The sequence below is a fragment of the Carcharhinus amblyrhynchos genome, chromosome 1, assembly GCF_965287045.1.
Source record: "Carcharhinus amblyrhynchos chromosome 1, sCarAmb.v2.hapA, whole genome shotgun sequence".
NCBI classification, from domain to species: domain Eukaryota; kingdom Metazoa; phylum Chordata; class Chondrichthyes; order Carcharhiniformes; family Carcharhinidae; genus Carcharhinus; species Carcharhinus amblyrhynchos.
Window position 1 is genome coordinate 50,227,003 of NC_137324.1, and position 21,432 is coordinate 50,248,434.

Consider the following 21,432-nt stretch of genomic DNA (forward strand, 5'->3'; position numbering starts at 1 on the left):
ACTCCTCCTGAATTTGATTAGAGTCTCTGTTCTCAATCCCTTTAGATCCTTAGAAAGCACAATGCTTGTAAGAGGGATTGTTTTCAATTCCTGAATTTTTAAACAGTTCTGTCGACAACTCGAGGTCACTGGAAGGCTTATTTCTTGAAGTAACCTCTGCTGTAGAAGCTACTACAACGATCAGGGGGATTAGTTCATACTCCAACAAATCCTGTATTTGTGAGTTTAGGCTTTGCATCCAATGATTTTTTTCCTTCTTGATTTTGTTTATCTTCCTTTAACGGAGTCATTCAATTTGTGTTCTGCAATGGACAAAAGAGCTGAGCTCCAGATGTGAGGTGAGAGTGACTGCCCATGACAGCAAGGCCACCTTTGGCCATGTGTGGCATCAAGAAGAAAAGAAACTCAGTGGGAATCAGGGGAAAATTTTCCAATGTTTGGAGTTGTACTTAACCCAATGGTTGCTGGAGATGAATTGGCTGAGGACATCAATGCAGGAATCCGTCAGATCTGTGTCATCAGCTGAACTATCTTTCATTGCTTAATCAATGACCTTCTCTACATCATAAGGTCAGAAGTGGAATGTGCTCTGCTAATTGCACATGTTCAAGATTAACAATATTCAGGCCAAAGCAACAAGCTTGATTGACACCCCATCCACCACTAACCTTCACCCCCTCTACCACTGATGCTCAGTGGCAGCAATGTGTACCATCTGCAAGAGACCCTGCAGGAAGTCACTAAGGTTCCTTCGTCAGCAACTTCCAAACCTGCGACCACTACTGCCCAGGACGTGGTGTCCGTTCCCTGCTGGTCTCGTCATCCTGTCCAGGAATTGGATTACTGTTCCCTCGCTGTCACTGGATCGAAAGTCCTGCAACTGCCTCTCTAACAGCACTGTGTGCACCACAAGGATTGTCGTAGTTGAAGGCTGTGTGTCACCATCATCTTAAAGGCAATTAGGGAGGGATTAGCAGTAAATGCTGACCTACCAACAAAGCCCATGTTCTGTGAAAGGATCATTCAAAAAAAAAAGTTGTTGCCTTTCCCATTCATAATTGCCCTTGAGCTGAGTGGCTTTGTTCAATCATTTCTGAGGGTAGTTTGGAGTCAACGATGTTGCTATGGGGCTGGATTCACATGTAGGGCAGACTGAGTAAGGTTGGTAGATTTTGTTCCCTGAAGCATATTATTAGTGAACCAGTTGAGTTTTTAGAATTATGAAGGTTATCGTAGTCACCATGACGGAGACTAGCTTGATATGCTGGGTGTATTCATTAAATATAAAATCCACCAGCTGCTATGGTGAGATTTGAACCCATGGTGCTAAAGCATGAGACTCAGCCTCTGAATTACTAATCCAGTGATTTTTTTTACCACTATGCCACCACCTTCCTGTTATTTAACCATTGGAGGAACAGATGTTAATGGCAAAGTCACTGCCATTGGCAAAAAAAAGGGTGAGCTGCTTTCGTGATTTAAAAAGTTTATTAGTCACTCGTAAGGCTAACATTAACACCTTTCAGACGATGGGAGGAAACCAGAGCACCCAGAGGGAACCCACACAGACACAGGGAGAACATGCAAACTCCACACAGACAGTGATCCAAGCTGGGAATCAAACCTGGCGCTGTAAGGCAGCAATGCTAACCACTGTGTCACTGTGCTGCCTGAGTACAATTGAGTGGTAGGCCATTAGTTCACCACCACCTGTCATTTTGGTTCCCAGGCAGGATGAAGATGACTTCTTACAATAATCTGACAATTTGATAGTCGCCATTATTGAAACCAGAAATGAAGGGCTATCCAGACTTGAAACGTTGGCCCTATTTATTCTCTCTCTCTCTCTCTCTCTCTTTTCCCACCCCCCCCCCCCCCCGCAACCCCACAGATACCATCAGACCTGCTGAGATTTTTCCAACACTTTCTGTTTTTGTTTGATTCTTCTATCATCCACAGTAATTTGCTTTTTAATTTTCAGATTTATTTACTTAATTGAATTGAATCTGTGAGTAGGATTTGAAAGTGTCTCTCCAGATCGTTAACCCACCCTAAATAAGTAGCTACTTGTCATGTGAATGCATGCAGGCTACTAAATTATGGTGTCTGGTAGGCTGATGCTTTCTTTGCCTGCTATCCAGCTCCTCTGGAAGAAGAGGTCAAAGTGACCATAGGCCCCTTAGAAAATGAATTTGGGGAGATAAATATGGAGAACAAAGAAATGGCAGAGGCGTTAGAGATATTTTGTATCAGCCTTAACAGTGGACAATGCTTTGAACACCCCATTAATACAAAAGAATAAACTGGAGGAATTGAGTACCATCACTAGAGAAGTAGTATTAGAAAAATTCCTGGGATTATAGGCAGATAAGCCTCCTGGCCCTAACGGCTTGCATTCTGGAATTCTAAAAGATGTTGTTACCAAGATGGTGGTTGCAATGGTTGTAATTTTCCAAAAATCCATAGATTCGGGGGAAGTACCAGCAGATTGGAAAACCGCTAATGTGACACCCCTATTCAAAAAGGAAAGAGGCAAAAAGCAGGTAATTATTGGTCTAATATATGTTGTTGGAATCGATTATAAAGGAAATATTGGCAGCACATATGGATCCAATCAAACAGTCAGCATAGCTTCATGAAGGGAAATTGTGTCTGACTAATTATCTTTTTGAGCAAGTCTCAACTGGAGCAGACAGAGGGAAACCAGTAGTTATGTTGTATTTGGAATTCCAGAAGGCATTTGATAAGTACTTCACAAAAGGTTAAGTCCTGAGACAAGAGCCCATGGTGTTGAAGGTAGTATATTGGCATGAAAAGAGAATTGGCTACTAGGCAAGAAACAGCAACTAGGGATAAGGGGTTCTTTTTGAGGTTGGTGACCCGTAACTAGATGGGCTTCCACAGGGATCCATGCTGGGATCGCAACTGTTTATGTATATGTTAATGACTTGAAGGAAGCGAATGTACTGCAGCCAAGTTTGCAGATGACAGAAAAATGGGTGGAGAAGCAAGTCTGAGAAGGTTTCCAAAGAGATATTGATAGGTTGATTAAATGGGTAAAAAGTTGTTGTGGAGTATAATGTGGAGAAATGTGAAGTTGTCCATTGTGGAAGGGAAAACAAAAGAACAGTATTATTTAAATAGAGAAAACTGTAGAAAGCTATTGGAGATATTTGTGCATGAAACACAAAGTTAGCACACATGGCAGGTAGTCGGGAAGGCTAATAGAATGTTGGTCCTTATTTCAAGGGGTTTGGGAAGTCTGACTGCAACTTTACAAGGTATGGGTGAGACGACATCTGGGGAACTCCCTGTGAAGGAAATAGATGGTTACCAGGAAAGGGCAGGAAAGTGGATATGAGGAATGTTGGATCAGACATGAGGGACCAAATGGCCTACACCTGTTCCTATTTCTTCTGTGGTCTTTCCAACAGACGTCACTGTACGTTGATGTGATCCTAGCCAAGTGTAAATGTAGAAATTAAGACCATTGTTTTTCTGGAAACATTGCAGAATTGTTCTGTTTATTTGACAACTGGATTAGAATAGTTAAACTATATTCCTTCTATTTATGCTTTGAGAAACTTGGTTGCATTTATATACAGAGAACAGTGAGTGTGCTTTCATAAATAGTTCATTTGAAAGGTGTTGATTTTATTTAAACATTAGGACAACTGATTGCATAGAGATTCAATCCCAGGACTAACAGAACTAGCGCATTATTAGGCTTGAGCACTGCCTGGAGTTAGTCAGTTTCAACAGTTGATCTGGGTCCAATAATTGCTTTCAAGACTCTTTGAGTTTGGAATGTGTGTTTTTCTAATGTTATTTAACAACTTGAGATGAAGGTAAAATAAAATTCTGCAGATCTTGTAAATAAGGTCTAAAAGCAGAAAGTTCAAGGAAGAACTGAATAGGTCTGGCAGCATCTGTGGAGAGAAATGGAGCTATAATTTTGAGTTGGGTACGGGTCAGATTTGCATCCAATTTTAAGCTTTAATGTTATACGCTGCTAAAAAGAGAGAACTGTTGCTAAGTGTTTTTATTTAGAAAACTCAGAATAAGCATTTAAAATTGCCAGATTTCCGACAATTTACACTAGAGGAAAAATGATGCTTGGTTAATTGGGAAGTGAGGTCTGATTGGCCAAGGCATTCTTGTGGCAAAAGCAATGAGGAACTATTGGCCCCCAAGCTCATGGGCATTTTGGAAATGATGCAGGCTTTGAGAATATTCTATTTCTCTTTTCAAAAAATTGGGCTCTTGTATATCAATGTATTTGACCCCTAGCAAATGTAATTGAGTCATGTCATGGGCTTGACTGATTCTTAGGGGTGGCACAGTGGTTAGTACTGCTGCCTCACAGCACCAGGGACCTGGATTCAATTCCAGCTTCAGGTCACTGTCTAGGTGGAGTTTGCATGCACTCCCCATGTCTACGTGGGTTTCCTCCAGGAACTCCATTTTCCTCCCACATTCCAAAGATGTGTGGCTTAGGTTGATTGGCCATGCTAAGTTGACCCTTAATGTCAGGATAAATATGTGGGGTTACAGGTATAGGACTTAGGTGGGATTGTGGTCAGTGCAGACTTGATGGGCTGAATGGCCACTTTCTGCACTGGGGATTCTATGTTTCTAAATTGGTTATTAGCATAGCTATCGACACACTTGGGATTTTCAGCAAGTGCTGCCAATCACAGAATTGCAATAATCATCAGAATTTTATTTTGGGTATACAAGCATTAGAAATATGCTCTGTACTGGACATCTCTTGGTTGTTCTTTAATGGATAGTCTGATTTGATCAGTCACTGCCTGGGACATATGACCTACTAATCAGTGTTCTTTTCTCTTGTGGTATGACTTGTTGTGATCATTTTGAAATTTGGCATTCTTGCATTTGTTTTGATGAGTATATGATGAACACCTTCAACAATTTGTCTGTCTCTTCAGTAATATTCAAGCTCTCTCCCTTGTGAAGTCTTGAAAATTCATTACCTTCCCTGGGACCAACCCAAAGAGGTATGCCACAGCCCTCCAGAACTTTAGTTATATAATTATTTCAGTTGTTCCATGAGGATACATACATGGGGATACTTCCATTAGTAATACTCCAATTCCCTTTTATAGATCTCAAAACAATAAACCCTTCAGCTCCTTGCCCTGGCATACAACAACTGTTTTTCCTCAGTCTGTTCAAAACAGCTTCTCTACAGTTTTTTCCAGGGCAGCTACTTGCTTTCTGCCACAAAGCTCTGTGAGGACCACTTATACATTTCCCTTCAGCTTCAAAGTAGATAAATCTTCCAGATTATTTCCCCTCTCTTGATGAGTTGGAGTATATATTTGCATTCCATATCTGCAAGGTAAAGTTGATTTTTTTTTTATATATATATAGGAGGCTTGACTTAATGTTGTTTAATTTTGTCTCCCCGATCGGTGAGTTGCAAGACCAAATTTGTTGTTTCTAAATTGAATGGCTTGCTTCTGTCAGTATAAACGCACCTTCAAATTAAACAAATAAATTTCTAACCAAAGCTCCACCCTGCATCAATATCTCAATGGCAAAGTGGCATGCTTTGACATGGGCTTAAATGGAAGTGTAAGTAAATTAAGTAATCTGGTTTCTGTAATTTAAACGAACAAATCTAATGGCTGTAATTACCCTCTCTCCAGGCTTCCTGTGGCAACCTGAGAGATTATTGTTCATTGTTCAAGTTTTCTTTGCTATCAACTCTGACCTTACCAGAGAAACGCTATCTTTTAACTGTAATAAACCCCAAACCTTTCTAAACTGTATTTGCTTCACAGTATCAAATTATCAATCAGATTTCCCATTTTTCTACAGTGGAAAAACTTTAATTCCCAAAACTAATTACTGTTCTAATATTGAATTATGAACTGGATAGTCTCAACAGAAGCCATAACCCTTCTGAAAGGTCACTTAGTAAATATCCAAGAACACTCGAAACACTCCGTTGTTGGAACACTTGGAATGTATTTTGAAATTGTTCCTGCTCCAAACATATAATTACTGGATCATGTTATGAATGAAGATGATTTGTATACAGCACTTCACTTAGTTAACATAAAAACTAGAGAGGAAACTGACTTAAGTGTGAAGCATTCAGCTTTTGCCAGAGCTTACACTGTATCACACTTATGAGGTCTGTGCTAAAAATTTTCTTTGTATCAGATTATTCCATGTCTCCCTTTCACAGCTGAGAATATCATCAATGTTTTCTCAAATAATTTTCTCAAATCAGATCTGCTTTTGTAGCTCTTTTGACAATGGCTTTAAGCTTAAATGCCTCTGACATCTTGATGATAAGAATCAAATGTTATTCCTACACTACACTTTGACTAGACTGGTTGTGAATTCCACTTTAATTTGGATGTGTTTGACTACTTGGTTGCATGTTCTACTGGTTTTGTTTCCTGATGCTCTTGAGCAGTTGTACATGTTGAGTCTTGTACTTACAGATTTCTTTTAAATCCTATCCTTAACTATTTCAACGCTCTTCATGAATTTGTGCATCAGTCACTTGTTCTTCCTCCATGCAGAATTCCTAGTCCGATATGAACAGGACCCTGTCTTCTATTTCATCATCCCAGCCGCGAATATATCTGCCTTTATTTATATTTCCCTATACACATGGGATGGGATGTTGATATGACTACAATTTAATTTACAATAAACGTTTGTTGATGTCCTTCTGATCTAACTGAACATTCAACTGTTGTTCATGTCACAGTATTCATGTTCAGGGCAGGAGTTGAGCAAACAGAATTTTGGAGCTTGTCAGCATTTTCTTTTATTACTTTCTGAAGTTGCTATTTTTCCCAGTTCTCGTATATTGAGTAGTTTTTACGAATTGGCTAGGATCTTGCTAAAAGCTTGATAACCGAATCACTCAGTCCACGTTCCCCTAATGAGTATCCAAATTTGGGCTGAATATTTTTCAGACATCCTTAAGGCAAAAGATGTTCATCTTGTTGCACTTATTTTGTAATAACAATTATCCTCATGTCTGCATGGGCTTCCTCTGGGTGTTCTGGTTTCTTCCCGTAGTCCAAAGATGAGCAGATTAGGTTGATTGGCCATGTTAAATTGTTCCTTAGTATCCCAAATGTGCAGATTAGGGAAAATAACAGGATAAATACATAGGGTTACTGGGACGTCAGCTGGGTGGGATTTCTGCTAGTGCAGACTCGATGGGCCGAATGGTGGCCTCCTGCACTGTTGAGAATCTGTGGATTCTGAGAGTTGTGAATTGAATCCAGATTTAATTTTGCTTTCATCTTTTCCCTTTGCTAAATTTTGTGCTCGAAGTGAGTTGAGGGAAAATTGAATTGAAATGAGAGCTTTGCAGTCAGACAATGAGCATTTTATTTGCATGTTTTATTTTAAGATTGATCTGAACATTAAAGCTCAGATCAATTTTAATGGTAAAGGAATGAAGGGATATGGTGAGCGGGCAAGTAAGTAGAACTGAGTCCACAAAAAGATCAGCTGTGATTTTAGTGAATGGCGGAGAAGGCTCGAGGGGCCAAATGGCCAACTCCTATCCTAGTTCTTATATTCTTTCATTGGTTGTGGGTGTCATTGGCAAGCCAGCTTTTATTTGCCCAACCCTAAATGCCTCCTTGAACTGCTCACTTAGGTACATACAGTGCTAATAGGAAAAGAGCTGCAGAATTTTGATTTGGTGACCATGAAGAAAAAGCAGTGGAGGGAAAGGTGCTGAGTGATGCTCAAAATCCAAACTGAGCATCAGTGAGTAGGTTGTTGCTGGATAAAGTGCTGCTTGATAGCACTGTCAGTGAATTTTCCACCACGTGGCTGATGGGCTGGTGTTGGATTTGTTCCACTTTTTGTGGGATTGGACAGAATATGTTTTGGCAATTTTCCACAAGTTTGGCTAGATACAATGAAACCTTGGATATGTTTTGCAGCATGCAGCCTGCTATTGTGTTTTTGTTTTATAGATTCCACAGGATGACAAATACTTATCCATATGTAAATTGCTGATACATTGTTTTCAAGCAAATTACATCAAGGAAGAGGGTTTTCGGTTTTTGGTTTTCAGCAGCTTTGCATTACATTGTTCACTTCCCTTACAAAGTTTAAAGTATACTTATTTATTAGTCACAAGTAAGGCTTACATTAACAGTGCAATGAAGTTACTGTGAAAATCCCCTAGTTGCCACACTCCGGCACCTATTTGGATTAATGGACCTAACCAGCACATCTTTCAGACTGTGTGAGGAAACTTGAGCACCTGAGGAAACCCATACAGACACGGAGGACGTGCAAGCTCCACACAATGACCCAAGCCAGGAATCAAACCCAAGTCCTTGGCGCTGTGAGGCAGCAGTGCTAACCACTATGCCATTCTGCTGCCCCAATGTATTCTATCAAACGTTTTAGTTACCGTAAACACCTTGATTAGATATCATATGAATATTTTATCTTCAATGAAATCCTGGCTTAGTCTATACAATCTTTTCTCACAACTTAACCCACCTTAGCTCCAGTAACATTTTGATGAATCTGCGCATGCCCCTTAAAGGCTAATGTATTATTCCTTAAGTGTATTGGCTTGATATAAACACAGTTCTTTGCGTGCATTCTTACTCGAGCTTACATAACTGCAGCTCTGAAATGGAGAAAGTTGGCCACCTGCTAACCGCACTATTAACTCTGTCTGTTGCAATTTTGCAAGTAGTAATAAAGTGTTAGGTGGGCTGCTTGCCCAAGGCCTGTTTAAGGAACTTAAGTGGGAAATTTAAGAGCCTCAATCCACTGCCATTCGATTTTAATGGTGACAAGAGAGAATTGGAACTGAGACACGACAGATCAGCCATGATCTTATTGAATGGGGGGGCAGGCTCGAAGGGCTGGATGGCCTCCTCCTGCTCCTATTTCTTATGTTCTTAAGAGAGGCCTGTGTTGAACATATAGTCTGACTGCTTCAGCACAATGAGCTGCTGGCTGATGAAATGGCGGGGACCGTGCCTCCTTTCTGGATCACCACTCTGTCCAGAATGCCACCCCCAGTTGCCGGAGCCTGGTAAGCCAGGCCTGGTGAGATTCAAAGTTACCTGGATTTTGGGGCATCTGTGACTGCTCTCCTACCTTGGGGGTCCTGCAATACCGGCATGGCTATCACTCCCAATGATGCTGCCAGACTACTCTGTTGAGGCAGGGCTTACTCCAGGAGAATCGTGGAAGTCCTGCCTTGTAATAAATCCAGGCCCATGAGCTGAGAAATGAAAATGAGCAAGTTAACCAAGCTGATGCGGGCTTGCTCCCAATAATTACACTGTGGTGTGGAGTGTCCTCATGTAATCCAGCTCCATATTACTGTTAAACAAATAGATACAGCACATCTGCACTATAAATTTACAATATTTGGACTTCATTCTTTGTACCTCATTCGTGCATGTTTCGTAGCTTGATGCTATTAAACTTGCCTCTTTAGCAGGAGATCATTTTAATCTTCACAGTTTGTAAACTTCTGGGTTTTTTTTGTCTTTTACTCTGGCAAGCCACTACGATATATGATGCATGACTTTGTTAATATATGTGTTGTGCATAGTTTCTGATGATTGTGTGCGCTCTGTCTCTTTTTGACAGCACCTACGTATCCACCAAAATGCTCAGGTAAATAAGGTAATTCTTTGTCCGTTAGTTCAGTTGATTCATTAAATTAATTTCCCATTCTAATCTGACATCAAGGTTGAATCCTGAGTTCCCCTTTTTTTTTGAGCCAAAGGCGATGGGCAGTTAAACAATTAGTTCATAAGAGTAAGTGCCCTGGAATAGGAGCTCTAAGGGCTTCACATTTGGCATTCAGCCATGCTAAACCAGGTGGCAAGACTTTGAATTGAAACTTCAAACGGACAATAGTGCTTGTAGTTCAATAATTGATTTTGTCCTTACTTCTCAATATATGCGAATCCTTTTTACTCTAACTGCATGACTAGCCTGTTCCTAGGTAGAGTGCAAAATCTAGCTCATTCAGGTTGATTCTGTGTGTTTGACCCAGGTTGCAAAGGACAACACTAATTGAGCACAAGAATTGGCTATTATGTCCAGATTTCAGATTACGAGCAGTTATGAAAAATAAAGAACATTTTCGTGCCATCATGTTGCAACAAGGGTGGCATAGTGGTTAGCACTTCTGCCTCTCAGCACCAGATTCAATTCCTAGCTTGGGTCACTGTCTGTGTGGAGTTTGCACATTCTCCCCATATCTGCATGAGTTTCCCCGAATGCCCCAGTTTCCTGCCACAGTCCGAAAGACATGCTGGTTAGGTGCATTGACCATGCTAAATTCTCCATTCGTGTACCTGAACAGGTGTTGGAGTAGAGCGACTCGGGGATCTTCACAGTAACTTTATTGCAGTGTTAATATAAACCTACTTGTGACAAACTTTAGGAAAAAAGGGAATTGAAGGCTATTGGAGGTAGATGGAAATGTGGAACTCAAAATGCAAATATATAAAACTGTAGGTATTTATAATATTAACTTCAATTTGGAAAGTTCTGCTTTTGATTTATTCTCCAGATAACTTGCGTAAGGGAAAAGCATTCAGCAATCCTGCTGCATGAGGGGATGCTGCCAAACACACAGACTTTCAACGGTGCAAACTGGATAAATGCTGAGCACATTATCCTGAATTAGCCTGAAAATCTTTGCTCAAGTGGAATATATGGTGCATAACCATCAGCTGAGAGAAACTTGGCTAAGTTTGTAAATTACTTAGCATAGATTTAGTGCAAAAAAATTGTAAAGAATGAAGCATCTCAAATGCAAGAAATGCACACAAGGTACAAAAACTTTAACAGAAGGATAGTTTTCTTGGCCCAGATATCGTAAGTATGTGTTCAAGCTGAACAACAACAAAAATAAACATCATGGGCTAATAATGCTTTTTGGGAAATCAGAAACCATTCGACTGAGTGGAAATCACTGGGTAGTATGGTTTCCCAGTTTCCTGGCTGGAATGCAAGGAGGAGGCAAGGCCTGATGGAGTCTGTGGGAGAGATGATCAGTTATAAAGCTTCCAAACTGAACTTTACAACTAAATGAAGGAATTTATTTTCTTCACTTATGACTGGTTTCATATGATAATGCTTTTGTGAAGTGCCTTGAGACTTTGTACTATATTAAAGATGTTATGTAAATACAAGTTTTTATTGCATTACAATGAATGCAGAGCAATAAGAGCAGATGAAGTAAGGGAGAGCGAAGTTGTTTTTGAGGAGGCATTGCTCAACAAGATGTTACTTCCCTCATCTCCCCATCAAAATAAATCCACAGGTTGACAGTGAGCTTCACTAAATTCATAATTGGGTATCTCTGGCAGTTACTACAAGAAAACCAATAGCCAAAATCACCATCTGGATGCATCTAACTTCATTTCAGGCAGTCATTGGTGATCTTTGTAATATTGCTGAGAGGTTCTGGGCAATTCACACAGTTTGACATCAAAGACAAGAACAAATTCAGGCCATCCAGTATTAAAGGTTTTTGATACATCTTGGCTGCCGCAAATGGAACATGCATGGTTTGTGTACTTCCCCAGTTAACACCCTCAACATCCTGGAGGGGGAAAAATTTATAATTTTATTGGTGTGCAGACTATTCAAGCAAATTTTTACTTTGATGAGGAGGCTGCTTTGGTCATGAAGTTGCTGCAGGTAAATTAACCTTTGCAAGCCTTTAGCTCTTTCACATTGGGATGAATTGAACAAGTTACCTATTGACTTTTGACCATAAATTGGGTGTATATACATCCATACTGGGCGAATCAAGTGCCAAACTGAATGGAGGCTTTACAATGGGAATTAGCTGCAGAGGGAGGGTGCTGCCAAGTAATTTAAACTGAGGCAACAGTGAAAGGAAGGAGAGGCCTGCTAAATAAAAGATGTGGATTAGCAAAGCACAAATCGGGTGACTTCCTACCCCGTGCAGAAGGAGCAAACCTAAGAAACACAAGTTCAATTAATTAATATAGGAGATGATGTTTTTATATTTGAAACAATACCATAAGCAATAAACTAAGATGGCTTGACACCAATTCATGCAAATCCTGGCCAGGAGGGAACTCCTGGAACCATCGCCTGTCCTGGATAGCCATGTGGGCAGGAACACCTAGTTGCTGCAGCTCAGGGTTTTGCAGTTCCAGGAGCAGCTGGAGTTGCTGCAAGGTATAAGGGATTTCAGAGAGTTTCCTGGAATAGGGTGGTCACCCCACAGCTGTGGAGGGTTTACTTTAATGCAAGTGGATATCTAGCAAGGTAGGGAGAGGTCGGGAGCATAAGAATTTTCCCTGTGTGATCCTCTGAAAACTGATTTCCATTGCTGAATACTGGTGACATCCCTGGTGTATGGACAAGAGCAGAGCCACAGAAGTGTGGGGCAAATAACTGCACAGGGAAGTGTGGCCACAGTGTAGCCAAGTATAAAAATGCATTGGTCATGGGGGATGAGGTAGTTAGGAGGATTTGGAAATGTTTCTGCAGCCACTGGTGTGATCCAGCATTCTGTGTTGTTAGGGTCACTGGTGTCACTATGCATTTGCAAGTCAATACTATGGGGGGAATGGTGCACAGCCAGAACTTAAGATTCAAGTTTGAATGGATCACAGAATTTGGGGTAACATCTTAGTATGGACTGATTAACAAACCAGAAACTATCAAGAATGAACTGGTCATTTTTGGAATGAATAATGTGGCAAAGTATTGATAAGGATCAGTGCTTGGGCCTCAGCTGTTTATAGTTTAGAACATTGATTTGGATGAAGGACCAAGTGTAATATATTGGTGATGCAAATTTGGATGAGAAAGTAGGCTGTAAAGAGGGCACAGAGACTGCAAAGGGATATAAGTGTTTTGGGCACATTGATTGAGGAAATGAGAAGTTATCCAGTTTAGCGGTAGAATGGGAAGCAGGTGGTTTTTGAAACGTGAGATGAGTAATTGTAAGGCAATGGAATTTTGTGGGTAACAAAGTTAACATGCAAGTGTACCAAGCAATTAAGGTAAATAATGCATTAGACTTTATTACAATTCGTTAGGAATACAAGACTAATGAAGTGCTGGTGTAATTATACGGGGGGGGGGTGCTTTGATAATGAAATATAGGAGCAGAATTAGGCCACTTGGCCCATCAAATCTGCTCCATCGTTCAATCATGGCAGAGACAATGAATGAAATTAAATTGGTTATGTAAGGGAAATAAATTTTGAGAAGCACAAGTACAGAGTGGGGGGATGGGACTGATCGGACTGTTCTATTGAGAGCTGACATGGGCTTGATAGGCTGAATGGCCTACTTCTGTGCCATCATGATCTGAGTATGAGATTCTGAGAGGCCTTGGTCGAGCAGATGCTGAGAGGTTGTTACCCCTGACTGGAGAGTTTAGAAGTCTGGTCATAATCTGAGGGTGAAGAGAGAGCTATTTTTGGATTGGGTTTTTGAATTATGTAATCCTTAATGTGTTTGTTATTTGTAATACTCCTAAGTGCTAATCAAGTTTCTCAGTGGCAATCTTACATAGATTAATGTTTTGCAAGCCCAACTTGTTGGACCAATGACTTGGAACCAAATGCTCGAGAAAGTACAGGTAAAGAAACGAACATTTAGCAAAGTCATAATGACGCAGCTGTAGCAGCTTTGGTGGTCAGGACTAGGCATTCTCAGTATTGCTATTTAACTCTCAACTTGTTGTGCTTCCTCACTTTGTCCGCTGTTGTTTTTGACATTTGGAATCCAATGCACATGAAGGTAACAAAGATAACCGGTCACCAAAAAGCGTGCACATTTAGCTTGGCTGGTCAGATACAAGTTTAGTATAGCATGGATGTTATTGGGTTGAAATTTCCAGATTTCCACTATTGGGCGGCGCAGTAGTTAACATTGCTGCCTCACAGCGCCAGGGACCCAGGTTCAATTCCTGGCTTGGGTCACTGTCTGTGTGGAGTTTGCATGTTCGCCCTGTTTCTGCATGGGTTTTCTCCAGATAATCCAGTCTCTTCCCACATTCTGATAGACGTACTAGTTAGATGCATTGACCTGAACAGGCACTGGAGTGTGGCGACTAGGGGAATTTCACAGTAACTTTATTGCAATATTAATGCAAGCCTTACATGTGACAAATAAACTTCTTTTTCGTGTTTTTCCAACAGCCTTAACACATTGCTGAATTCCTGCAATAAGAAAATATGGTTATCAAACCAAGTGACTGCTTTAATGAGAGTTTACAAGGGCAGTTGGGTTTCTTTTTGAAGAAATGACATACAGCATAAATGAGAGGATAGCTGAGGAGTGAGGGGGGGGGGGGGAATCGCTTTTTTAGCTGTTTGTATGTTGACGACGTGAACCTTTCTGATTTGAATTCTCCGTTCTCATCACACTGCACTTGTACTCAGAACAATCGTGGCATTGTAAGTTCTGGTAGTGCGAGGAAACCCAAGTACTTCAACAATGGAACCTTATACTTTTGTGCATTGGACACGTGCCAAATAGAAGCATGTTTCAATTGTTTTTAATATATGGCTGCTAAACATTGGTGTAAATAATTGATGTAATTTTCTATTTATAGTCCTAGAATCCATTCCAATACACAAAGCAAACAACTGTCATACTTGAGGTTCATGTTGAATTAGTCATTTCAAAGCTGATTATTAAAGCAATCCACTTAAAGCAGTTATTCTTCATAGATCTCAAATTAGGTGCTAAGTAAATACTCATCAACGTCTATTACAACTGCAAGGATCAATTGACATAATAGTTCAGATGCTGTCCGCTTGTTATCTTTTTTTCGTCCGTATACCGTGAAAGAAACAATACTTTTTCACTGTATGCTAATACATGTGACACATCAAATCAAAAGGATGAAAACATAATTGTCAGCCTATTTGCAGAAGGATCATCTCAGAGTGTAAATTTTTTCTAAAGTTTTTTTTTTCCCCGGTCATCGCAGATAAACCCTCCATCATGAGCCAATTCAGTATGGAAATCCTAGCTATGTTTCCCAGACCAGAGCAGGAATGTCCATCCACCACCACACACTCCCCATCCAACCAAGTCAGTCAGAGACCAACGCAGTAATTAGACCTGCAGCATTCTGACTGTGAAGATAAATGCAGAATCGGGCCATGACAATTTTTGTGAGCCAGTATATCAATTTGGGGAGCTGAACCTCGTCCTTGCAGTACTGCAGTGTTTTTCAAACTTTCTTTCTACATAAGAACATAAGAAATAGGAGCAGGAGTAGGCCATCTAGCCCTTCGAGCCTGCCCCACCATTCAATAAGATCATGGCTGATCTGAAGTGGCTCAGTTCCACTTTCCTGCTCTCTCCCCGTAACCCTTAATTCCCTTGTCTATCAAAAACCTATCTCCCTGTGACTTAAATATATTTAGTGAGGTAACCTCCACCACGTCAACGGGCAGAGAATTCCAGAGATTCACCACCCTTTGAGTGAAGAAGTTCCTCCTCAACTCTGATCTAAACTGCGCCCCCCCACCCCCCCCTTGTCTTGAGGCTGTGCCCTCTAATCCTGCTATCCTTTCTAAGCGGGAAGAATCTCTCTACCTCTACCCTATCCATCCCTTTCATTATCTTATACGTCTCTATAAGATCCCCCCTTGTCCTTCTAAACTCCAACGAGTACAGACCCAGTCTATTTAGTCTCTCTTCATAGTCCAACCCCCTCATCTCCGGTATCAGCCTAGTGAACCTCCTCTGCACTCCCTCCAAGGCCAAAATATCCTTGCGCAAGTGCAGCGACCAAAACTGCACACAGTACTCCAGCTGTGGCCTCACCAGTGCCCTGTACAGCCGCAGCAAGACCTCCCTGCTTTTATATTCTATCCCCCTCACTATAAAGGCCAGCATCCCATTCGCCTTCTTGATCACCTGCAAACTGGGTTTTTGCAATTCGTGCACAAGGACCCCACAAAAATTCTGGTGAGCCACTTTTACCAAATGGCCGTCCCTGGTGACCCCACGCCGCGTTCACTTGTCTCTGGCCTGTTCTTTTTTGTGTGACAATATGATCCATGTCTACAACTGATTTACTGGAAAAGGGAAGAAAATTGGTGCCAGGTGAGTTGGCACTAAGTGCATGTATAGGGCGTACTGATCTGTTTATTCTTGTCTTGCACTGCAGTGAGATTTTGCTCTGGGTCAATTTGGAAAAATGGTCAGGTGACCTCTGGGGATCATTTGTAGTGACTCATTTTGTCAACATCCTGTGACCCACATGCAACTACCATTTTGGAAAAATACTACTGTACTAAGTGATGTCTTGGACAATGAAGTCCTAAGAGAATGATTCCACTTTCTTGTAGATGGATGCAACGGAAGTCACTGATGTCCTTTTGAAAAGTCAGCTGTGCTTCCAACAGATGAACAACATTTTAGATCTTATCTCTGCTAAATCTGCATTGCCTAGTTTTTCACCTGATGAAGATTAGTCTCAGTTGATGTTTTGCCTGAGCCCAAATCAAAGTCCCCAAGAATCACACCATTTAAGAGCTGGTTGCCTTTCAAGGGTAAAAGTCAGTTTTCACCCACATTTCAAGCCCAGCTGAAAGAATTCTTCTGTTCAGAGTTACAGCAGAATCTTTACTCTTCCTGAAGCTGAAAAATCCTGTGCAGCAATCTTTATCCCCAAGTTGATTGTCTACAAGAAATTTGTCTCCAACAAGATGAGGTTGTCTTGTCTGCATGTTCTTAGCAAATTTTCCCATAGTGAAGCAGTCTTATACAGAGAGAAGTGTGGCTCTCACCAATAGACAGTTCTTCTGAAATACCACTGGAAAATCATTTATCCTTTTTCCTGATAGTCTAACAGGAAGTTGATCACTTCTTCTCAGTTCTTTGTGATCTCAAAATGTTCAATACCTCTGCTTTGATACATGCAATGCACCTGTGACCTCCTTCTCTGAATTTGAAGAGCATTCATAAGAACATAAGAACATAAGAAATAGGAGCAGGAGTAGGCCATCTAGCCCTTCGAGCCTGCCCCGCCATTCAATAAGATCATGGCTGATCTGTTGTGGCTCAGTTCCACTTTCCCGCCCTCTCCCCATAACCCTTAATCCCCTCTCTTATCAAGAACCCATCGACCCGCTTCTTAAAAATATTTAGCGAGGCAGCCTCCACCACTTCAATGGGCAGAGAATTCCAGAGATTCACCACCCTTTGAGTGAAGAAGTTCCTCCTCAACTCCGTTCTAAACCGCCTCCCCTTTATCTTGAGGCTGTGCCCCCTAGTCCTACTGTCTCTTCTGAAGCTTTTTCCCAGCACCATTGAGGGAGCCCCAAGTTCCTCAGTGTCCTGAGCTCCTGTCTGCTAGTCCCAGAGGGACCAAAGATTGATCCTTTTCAGTCTTCTCTTTTTTGAATCAGTCTTTCGGTGAACAGCCTTCTTTGTCCTTTTGAAGTTTAGCTCTCATGAAACCTCCACTCCCCAGTCATGATGAGAGCAATATTGCTAAAATGTTGTTCTATTCTTTCCAAATGTAGAAGAAAGCTTTCATGTCTCCAAGATATCTTTCTTAAGGGTCAAAAATACTGTGGGAGATTAAATCCCCTAGAACTGATTTGAAATGGAAGAGTAAGAATTGGCTCAAACCTGTAGTTAGAAGAAGAAATTTACAGCAATGCCGTGTAAATAGTTAAAGACACAGAGCGGGATTTTCTAGTCTCGCTTGCCCCGAAATCGGAAAATACCGCCTGCGATCAAGACTTTCCCACGTCCGCCCCTTGCCCACTCCAATTCCTGTGGAGGGTGGAACAATACGTTCTGGCCAGAGATTCGTGTTAAAAAGTGGATAGCATATTTGGTTGGGGCAGGGTGTGAAGTAACATATACAGGGTTAACAAACTGTGCCAATATATAACTTTAGATGATGATGCAACACGAATGCTCATTAGTCATGCATTTGAGAGAAGTTGGAATTTTGCCAAGATGCAACATGTCCACTCTTTAATGTGTTTAGTGTAGTACTACTAAATGCATGTTAATCAGATACCAGAGTGTGTCTGCATTCTGTCTAAGAATCCAGGCTATGCCTAGAGTTCAAAGTAGCAGAACACCTCTCACAACAGATATCAATTGCACAATTCAATCATATGGCTTGGACCCTGTAAATAAGTAGAGCCTAGTACTGAACATTATACTGTGTTCTAGCAATGTTGTACACTGTCACTTACTTAGAGGTGACAGTGAGGCTGCTTAATGAGATAAAGGGGCTAAAGATGAGTTTCTTATGACAGGAGATTGGAGGAGCCATGTGGAGTGTTATGAGGAAAACGAAATAACAATGTGATCAAGCACCATCATTTTGAATGATGGAGCAGGCAATGGGCTTTATGGCCTCCTCCTGCTCTCTCTTTTTCCTGATTTTAATAGGTAATGAGAGGGCCTGGTTTGATAGAACTAGGAAATGAAGCAGCTATGTGCACGGTCTTGATTGTAGTCACAAAGCAGTCCATGAGTTTTGTAAACTCGTTGGGAATAACGATAGGCAGAGCTAAGAAAAACATTTTAGTGGAGAAACAAAACTTGAGGGTAATTTTACCAGCATCCAGCATGATCCTGGAATAGTGTGTACTTTTGCAACAAGACCCAAAAGCACTTGTGGGATACAGGCATTCTGGTGATAGTTATATATGCTCAAATATTAAACTGGGGCAAAGAAGCATATCAAATCCAGATTGATCATTCCAAACTCAAAAGAATGATGGTTTTGTTGAAGATTAGGGAATCCAAGGCAAACTTTAGCATTTGTTAACTATGGATATGGCTGAGCAAAAATTGTGGTGAATGATGGACCAAGGTAGTTGGGGTCTTGAGTGAGCTGGCAAGAGGTTTATTTTCACCAACTAGATACTGAAGGAATTGGGTTTTTGAAGTGGCATTGTCAGGGTGAGGTTGGTGGTTGAGCGGTAGGGAGGTGCTGTGTGGACATGAGGAATAATGGGAGATGGTTTCTGTCAGTGATCGAGAGTGTGCACGTGGAGAAATCGGAAGGTAGCACTGAACCACATTCCCCATCACCCCCTGTGACCTTGCTATGAATATGGGTCAAAGTTTCTATAGAGGGCAAGGCTCAAGGGGAACAGGTGGTCAGTGAATTCAGAGAGGAGAGGGCAAAGGCAATATATTAATTAAAAATCAAAAATTGTACTGATCTTTTATAGGAGGTAATTGGTGTCTGTGATGTTTCTTAAAGCTTTGTTCTTTTGCCACTTGCTATCAGAAACTGCTTTCGGTTCATTTGATTTTTGACTTCAGTCATTCTCTTTTGTCAGGGACCACAAAGGTGATGAGTGCTGATGGAGTTTCCAGTCTTGGTGATGATGATGATGGCAGGGGATTTGATGACGTGGTGCCATATAGTGATGATGAGACGGACAATGAATTGGATAGCTCGACTGAAAGGTTGGATGATACAGAGCAAAACAGCATCAACCAAAAGACTGAAGAGGGATGGCAACCAAAAAGTGGTAAAGTTCGATGATAATCGGTTATTTTAGACTATGAATTAAATTGACATGCTTTGTACAAAGAATGAATAAAGAAAGGAGAAGAAGAAATAAAATAACTTATAATTTGACAAGGTGGATCAAGTAACAGTTGAAAGATAAAATCCGTGCTTTAACACTGTGATGCTGCGCAAGTATGAATGCTGAAAGCACTCAAAGACAAATGGCAGTTTCAGGCTGTTGACTTAATTACTTCATAGAATCCCTACAGTGCAGAAGTAGTCAATTTGGCTCATTGAGTCTGCATTGCCTCTCAAAGAGCGTCTTACCTAGCCCTGTCCCTAGAACCTCACACATTTAACCCAGTAATTCCCCTAACCTATGCATCTTGCAACACTAAGGGGCAATTTAGCATGGCCAATCCACCCAACCCACATGTCTTTGAAGCATAGGAAGAAACCAAAGCACCTGGAGGAACCTACCCAGATGCAGGGAGAATGTGCCACGTATGGACACCTCATGCTAGAATTGAACCTGGGACCCTGGCAATGTGAGGCAGGAGTACTAACCACTGTGTCACCATGCAGCCCCCTTATTATTATTGCTGAGAAATGCAGCTGTACTGATAGGAGGTGAGACAAGACAGCGAGACAAGCACAGTATCTGCACAAATTTACCAATAATCTAATTATAGTCTCTTTGCTGGAGTGATGGGCTTTCGAATGGCTGAGACCAGCCAAAATGAAAGGACTAATAAACAATGACTCTTCAGGGACAGGTGGCCTTTTGTTGGTGATAAAAGGGACAAAGCCCATAAGATGAAGATCATTTTGGAGAAACCTGTGACTACAGGGAAATCTCCATCAGATTGGAAATGCAACATATGGCATTTATCAGGAAGACCAGCGTGGTGGCAGTGGTTAGCTACAGTGCCAGGGATCTGGGTTCAATTTCTGGTTTGGATTACTGTCAATGCGGAGACTGCACATTCTCCCCATGTCAGTGTGAGTTCCCTCCAGGTACTCCTGTTTCCTCCCAAAGCCTGCTGGTTAGGTGCATTGGCCATGCTAAGTTCTCCCTCAATATATTCAAACAGCCGCCAGAGTGTGGCGATCATGGGATTTTCCCAATAACTTCATGCCTACTTGTGACTAATCAACTTTAAACAGAGAATAACTTCATTGGAAATAATGTAGTAAATGGCAGCCAGTATTGTTTCCTGGAAGAGGAGATCTTTGCCCTTCCAGCTACAATGACATTTTCAGTCATTTTCAAGATAAATTGAACAGAAAAAGTCTTTCTTAAAACGCCTTTTAAGTTTTTTTTCAAGAGTTTAAAGCACAAATACAGATAAATGGGTACAAACTGGTAAAAGGACAAATTTGGGTCTAATCAAGAAAGAGCGATAATAATATCTGGAATGGTAGGGTCATGGGAAAAATCTACAGAATTATGTAAGAGTTTGCTTAGGTGATAGGAAAAGCATTGTGCAAGAAGCTTAAGGACTTGTTAACTAGACTTTGAAACTTAGATTATTGGATTTTTTTTCACATTAGCCAAAGTAATTGAAGCTAAGTATCTGGAACATTGCTTCCCTGAAAACAATTTAAAACTAGCACCACTTCCAAGATGAAAATATTTGTCAAGATGCATTTATCATTTGAAAAGAACTTGAGGCCAAGGTCCGCCATTCCCTTCATAAATGTCAGAACATCGCAGAGTAACTTAACCTCCCTGTCCTAATGTCTCCTTGTGAACTTGCAAATTAAGAGCTGCGCATACAAAATAGCAGCAGGAGCAGGCCACTTGGTCTTTAGAGCCTACTTTGCCATTAAATAAGATCATGGCTGAACTGTCCATAACCCCTCTTGTACTCCCAGTAACCTTTTTCACCTCCACCACCTTCCTGCCACCCCACCCC

At 41.1% G+C, this 21,432-nt stretch overlaps 1 protein-coding gene across 1 annotated transcript in view; it reads left to right on the top strand.

Annotated features, from left to right (window-relative positions):
- The window catches only part of atp8b1 (ATPase phospholipid transporting 8B1), a 160,069-nt gene that overhangs the window by 64,395 nt on the left and 74,242 nt on the right, over positions 1-21,432 (top strand). The window contains exon 2 of the mRNA XM_080182142.1: positions 19,338-19,532. Coding sequence (XP_080038268.1) covers positions 19,352-19,532 — 181 coding nt within the window. The 5' untranslated portion in view covers positions 19,338-19,351. The remainder of the gene's footprint in view (positions 1-19,337; positions 19,533-21,432) is intronic.